General features: G+C 49.5%; 1 protein-coding gene across 1 annotated transcript in view; it reads right to left on the bottom strand.

Annotated features, from left to right (window-relative positions):
• Nucleotides 1–140, bottom strand: part of Onecut1 (one cut homeobox 1) — a 15,691-nt gene extending 15,551 nt beyond the window's left edge. Inside the window, exon 1 of the mRNA XM_013010086.1 lies at nucleotides 116–140. Coding sequence (XP_012865540.1) covers nucleotides 116–140 — 25 coding nt within the window. The remainder of the gene's footprint in view (nucleotides 1–115) is intronic.
• Nucleotides 141–6,661: the final 6,521 nt, after the last annotated feature.

Below are 6,661 nucleotides of genomic sequence, written 5' to 3'. Positions count from 1 at the left end.
TGTGTGTGTGTGTGTGTGTGTTTTCTCCCCCTCACACACCCCTCTCACTCCCGCCCGGCCTGCACGCTCGGGGCTCCTGACGTTCCCCCCTCCCATACCCACGTACGCATGAACGCCCCCCCCTCAGCCCCGCCCTCCATAGCCCCTTGCTCGGGTCCAGCGGCACCCGGTGGCCCGCGTGCAGCGGGCACGTGCGAGGGGGGCGATGGCGCGGTTGTGCGAGACCCCGGGGACGGCCGCCATCCCCGGGAGACTCGCTTATCCCGGCTCGGGTGGCTTCTCGGCTTCCATCCCGGCTCCTATCTCCACGGGCGCGCTTCTGCACCACCCCCCTCCTCCCCTGTGCGGGGTGGCCCGGGCAGCTGGGGACTGTCATCACCCCGAACCCCCCACCTCGCCCCCGGCCCCCTGCTCAGCTGCATTTCCCCGGAGGGCTGCCGGGAGTCCGCGCGTTCATTCCCCACCTCTGAATGCTCGGGGCGCCGGTTGTGGGGTGGCGGGGGGAGCGCGCTAGGATCTCCAAGGCCTGGGATCTCTAAGGGTCAGGCTTGGCTGCTGGTGGACACCCCCCCCCCCACCACACACACACACTCTCGGCCCATCCGAGAGTCCCCGATCGTGTGTGTGTAACGGAGGGGGGGGGCATACCTCGCGCTCCCTGGCTGCCGGAGTCCTTCTCCCGGCTCAGCTCAGTATTAAGGCTGCGCTCTGCTCCGTCGGTGCCGGGCTGGGGGGGGTGGTGGTGGGCGAAAGGGAGGGGGTGCCCGGGTGGGTTCCCCTGATGACTTCCGGGTGCTGGAGGCGCTTAGGGTGGGGGGGGGAGACTCTGAGGCTCAGGCCCAATTCCTTTGGTTACTCTTATCTCCTGCTGGGTAGAGCACCTCCAGGCAGCTCCTTGGGCGAGGTCCTGATGGCCAGAGTGGATGCAGCTTTATTGGGGGAGGGGGTCCCCGCTTGGTCCCTCAGGGAATGCTCTCTTCTTGAGTGAAGCTTCCAGATTTTGAAAAAAAAAATCAATTCAGCTTGGGGTGTAATTGAGTCCCTTCCCACAGTCACGCTCCAATCCGGAATTGAACCTGGTCCTTGGGCCTGGTGGGGACGCGTGGAGGGGATCCCCCTCCCCAAATCCTCCCCAGTGTGGTGGGGCTTACACCCGGCCGCCACATGCCGTGCGCTTTCTTTCATTTACAAAAGAAAGAAAGAAAAAAAATCCGTAACAAAAGGCAGAGCCGTGTCTGCTTAGGTGCTTTCATCCCTCAGAGAAAGGACAGATGTGCCCATTGTCCTGTGCTTGGCAGTTATGGCCGGGTCAACGCCAGAGCCTCAGCCCCGGGCAAGCGGTGCTCACAATAGGAATACACTCTCACAGGCTTGGGTATCTGGGCTCCAGATTCTGGACCAAAGTGTGTGTGGCCTGTGGAGGGGGGGCAAACTCACACTGTAGGTTTGTGTGCTTGAGCACACAATTCTGGCATGAGTATGCTTTCCCATGGAAAGGTTTCCAGATCCTTCGCCAAAGACCAGAGTGGAGTTGGTGGTGAAGCGTGGTGGCTGAGTCTCCTACAGAGATTTGAACTAAGGCAGGAGAAGAAGGCCCAACTCTGCCAGGTCAGATTAGTGTGGACAGCCTGACTGATTTCTGGGACAGGGCGAAGCTCTGGGACTGGCTAATCTAGCTGAGAAACACTCTTGTCCTACCCAAACCATGTGTATTTAGGAACTCTGGGGGAGAAAAAGGCCTTTGGGGTGTGTGTGTGGGGGGGAACATAAAAGAGAAAAAAGTATACCAAAGTACTCAGAAAAACAATTACTCTATTTTAATTTATATATTTACCTCCTCATGTACACACTTCTTGATCAAAAAACATCTTGTTCTTACTTGGCCAATCAGACATTTTTTTCCTCTTCGTGAGGATGAGTGGTGGTTAGTCTCAGATGAAAGGCACTTCTGATGTCTACATAAAACATTTTCTTTTCTGTCTAGTGAATCACCTTGCTGGGAAGCAGAATCTTGGTTTCTTTCCCTTTTCTAATAGTTTAGAGCATTCTCTCTCATAAGAAACCAAACAATGGGTTAAAGTAAGAGCTCAAAGTCTGCTCTGAGCTAAACTGTTCCTCCCCTCCCTATATTTTAATCCCGCCAAAGTGATTGATCTGCCCTTATGACAACTCTCTTCCCAAAAGGCATCGTGTTAAAAGAAAGAAGCAAATACCACCAAGTGCACAAATTGTTCATGGTTTTCTGTTTGTGTAGCTAATTAGGGACTTGATCCTGAAAACCCTCCTTCATGTAACTCTCCCAGCTGAGACCCTGGGGGCTGTCAGAAGAGGGCTAGGATCAGGTAAGCTCAACTTTGTCCCTTCTTTCCCAAGGGTCTTTGTGGGGGGAAATAAAATAGAGGGAGGCTGTTTCAGTTTTGGTCTCTAAAGCAGAAGGACAAGTATGTGTTGGGCTTGCTTAGTTCAATGTTTGACATTCTTTTAAGAAAAACATTAATGGTACAGGAATTGCTTGGGTAGTAAATCTCCCTCATTTTTTTTTTTGACTATTCACATCTCTTATTTAACCATTGTTTTCTGGTGGTTGAGAAGTCACTGTGATTTCTGATACCTGCAGCAGCCATTTTAGAATTAAAACTCATGGTGGAAATCTTTCTTTGATGTCTTACTACAGTACATGAGGGTGAAGATTTGGTTCTGGGTGCTTTCTGACAGGCTTCCTCTCTTCTTCTGGAAGTGTGTGTGTGTGTCTGTGTGTGTGTCTGTGTATGTAACAGAGAGACACTGGATAGGTTGCTATAACAAGACTGAATTTTTAAAAAATCATTTTGCCCTCTTTCCCCTCCCAGGCCCCAGTAAAAGTCCTGGTGTTCATTAGATGAACTATGGGAGAAGGAGGGACTAAGCGTCCAAGGAAGAGTTCCTTGACACTTGGTAGATCAGTGTGTTTGTGTGGCTGAGAGGATGGCTGTTTAGTTCTGAGCAGCTATGTGAAATTTAAAGAAAAAGAATAGTATCAACCAACAGTAGACAATGATATATGAGTATATATGTAAAAAGGGCCAAATAAGACCACTGACTGGGTGCTTGATGCTAGCAATATTTTCAGCACAGGAAGAAGGATTCCAGGTATTTATTTTGTAAATGTCAAGAGAACAGCTTTGTGTGTATGTGTGTGTGCATGCCCATGCGCACGGGCACAGGATTAGACTAGATAGACTAAAACCTGCCAACAGCCCTTCCAGAAAAAGAGTAGAAAGTTCCTCAAACACTGGCCACACAAGGTTCTCTGGGAAATTTCCATAGGATTCAGAGTTAACACTTTAGTTCTCTGTGAGTGGGAGAGATGTAACACATGGCCCAGTCTCAGTATTGAGGATCATTCCAAAGAAATGTTTCTAGTTCTTCTGAACCATCAAATGTTCATCGGTTGAACATTCCCATTTGTTGGCCTCACAAACAGCATTCCTGAATGTTAGGACAAATATCCCCACCCAAGGCTTCAAGGCAGAGGCTGACTCTTTAGGTAGAATGTCTCAATGGACCTCACCATCATTTTTTTTTGTGGGTCCTGGGGCTTGAACTCTCGGCCTGGGCATTGTCCCTCAGCTCTTCAGCTCAAGGCTAGCTCTTTACCACTTGAGCCACAGTGCCACTTCTGGTTTTCTGAGTGTTATACTGGAGATGAGAGTCTCATGGACTTTCCAGCCCAAGTTGACTTTGAACCATGAGTAGCTAGGATTACAGGTGTGAGCTACTGTTGCCTGGGCTACCATCATTTTTAAAGCCTGTATCCAGTCTGGTATTAAACTGGAGAGGAGCTGTTTCTTCCGTGTCTGACTGCATCAGAGCATTTAGTACCTGGAAGGTGAAGGATTTGGTTCTGGATGCTTCGAACCAGGCTCTCTGGAGTCTTCTCAACATTTGGGGAAATTATAGTCAGAAAACTGCTGTTGAGTTAAAATAGCAATCTCTTCTAATTGCTGAGGATTCACTATTGAAAAACATTTTTGAAAAACACTCAATAACTAATCACTAAATATGGTAGAGACCTTGCTAGGATATGGGCCCTGGGTTTAATCCCAGAAACATTAGCACTAATAAAATCAAATGAGGCTGGGCACTGGTGGTTCATGCCTGTAATCCTAGCTACTCGGGAAGCTGAGATCTGAGGATCACTGTTCAAACCAGCCAGGGTAGGAAAGTCAGAGACTCTTACCTTCAAATAAGCACCAAAAACTCAGAAGCGGAGTTGTGGCTCAAGTAGTAGAGCTCTACCCTTGAGCATAAAAGCGGAGGCTTTGAGTGCAACAAGCCTCAGGATCACACACACACACACACACACACACACACACACACACACACACACACACATTCAGGGACTTCATTCTCTGGGGGTTAAGGAAATGGTAAACAATCATTCTGGCTCTTCTTCAATCTTTGATCTTCCATTTAACACATAGTGTTTTCTTTTTTTGAAAATTTGGGTGCTTCTTTAAGTTTCCTCCCCACACTTAAAAAATTTCCTTCTTAAAGACTGGTTTTGCTGGAGAGAAAATACTTTAAAACTCTGCAGTTTGCACTGTTCTTTGTCTCTCTTTCATGCCTCCAAACCCCAAAGAGAAGAGACTTGCAGAAGAGTGATTAGCCTCTGCCAGCAGCCCCCTCCCCTTCCACCCCCAAAGAACTCTGAGTTCCAGGAACTGTATACAGAGTCGCCTGGGTGGCCATCAGAGAAAACCAGACTACTACTCCTGCGTCTCTGGTTACTTCCTGGGCAGAGGAAGAAAACCACTAGCCCTCTTGGGACCCTGGGTGAACTAGAGGCCGGCTTCTACTGGGTTGAAATCTGTTCTAGCGGTCACCCACTTTGGCAAGGGTTTTTTTCAAGCCTTCAAGCAAGATCACTAAAGGGATATCCTGAAGCGTTCCAAGTTGCTGGTGACTCTGGCAGAAGGGCCTGGGTACTGGATTCAGTCAGCCCAGCTGGATATGTGTGTGTGTGGGGGGGTGTTGGAAGTTGGTGTGTGTGTGGGAGACTTGGCTCTTTAATTGGGTCTCAGGCTTGATCATTAATTTTACATCGTTGAAATAATTACATAGGGAACTGAGGGACAATGAATTTCCCTTTTTCTACGTCTATTTATTTGGGAGGGAGTCTCTAAATAAGTGTCCAGGCTGGGAGTGACAGGTGTAAGAGACAAGATCCTAGAGTTTGATCCAGTTCAAAGCTACCCCCAAAGAAATGAAAACTCACGGGAGGAGGGTCGCAGCGGGCAGGTGGCAAAGTCTCCTGCAGGGCGGGCAGTCTCTGGGTGCATCAGGTCCCCTGTATCTCCACCCCCCAACAATCTCCTTACTGTGGAGGGCCTTGGGTGGAAGAGCAGAAATCCAGCCTCAGATCTAGAACCGCTCCACCCCCCCAAGCAGTTGGGCGCTTCCCTGTGGTTAGTGAAGCCCCGTCCATCCACACCCTTTGCGGGTAACCGGGGAACTGAGACCGTGGGGGAGAGGGGAGCAGCTGCACTTGGAAAGGGGGGAGAAAAACCCTTTAAACAAATCATTTTGGTGTCTAATCAATTAGTGTTTGCACAGTCAAGTACCATAGATTTAACAGAATAATCGTTACCGCCCTTGTCTTTATTTGACCCGCAGACACCTAGACGATTAAAAAAAAAAATAAAATGCAGGTGGTTCTGGGCTCATTCGCTCGCACCTTTCTTCCCCAGACCTGTAAAGCCTCCTCGGTCCTTTTGCTTTCCCCCAAGCCCAGCCCTCTCCCCCCACCCCTTCCAGTCCATCCTTCCTTCCCCTTGATACTTTCCACATGGTCATCTTCTTTTTCTTGCCCTTCGGCTCAGATCCGGATCAACCTCTTCATCCCCCTGTCTCACCCTAATTCCCAAAGAAGGGGAACACAGTATTTCAGACCCCCCTGTTGGTTGGAGCCAACAGCATCTGCCCTTTGGCCTGATGGTCATCCAGGCGTGGAATTATAAACTCGCCAAGCATCCCATAAGCCTCTCCCTCACCCCAGTACCTCACTCCACCTGCCTTTTAATTCTTTCTGAACCTGTCCAAGACCCCCAGAGATGTTCTAAGTGTCCCTTAGAATCAGTGGAGCTCTGGAGAGATCTTTGCCTGTGTTGCTGGGTGTGTGTGGAAATGTACAGGTCTTGCTTCAAAACTCCTGGTGAGCCAGGAGGTGGACTGGAGGTTCATAGAAAAAGCTGAAAGTACTTGATCCGTAACTCATCCATGCGGGTGCTGGCCAGAGGGGGCTTGGCAGTGGGAGATTTGAGGGGCAAGTAGCATTCAAGCATATGGTTGTCAGTGTGGGAAGACTGTCTGGTCCCACATAAGCTTCTCTGAGCGTCACCAATTTCATTTATTCATACATCATTCATTCATTCTTTTTTTTTTTTTTGGTCGGTCATGGGGCTTGAACTCTGGGCCTGGGCGCTGTCCTTCAGCTCTTCAGCTCAAGGCAAAGGCTCTACACTTGAGCCACATCTCCTATCCTGGTTTTTTGGTGGTTCATTGGAGATAAGAGTCTCACGGATTTTCCTGCCCAGGCTGGCTTTGCAAACCTCGATCTCAACCTTTTGAGTAGCTAGGATGACAGGCATGAGCCTGGCTTCTCTGCCGATTTCTAACACCC

This window comes from Dipodomys ordii, unplaced genomic scaffold (assembly GCF_000151885.1).
Source record: "Dipodomys ordii isolate 6190 unplaced genomic scaffold, Dord_2.0 Scaffold11, whole genome shotgun sequence".
Classification (NCBI taxonomy): Eukaryota; Metazoa; Chordata; class Mammalia; order Rodentia; family Heteromyidae; genus Dipodomys; species Dipodomys ordii.
This window is presented reverse-complemented; position numbering and strand designations above follow the sequence as displayed.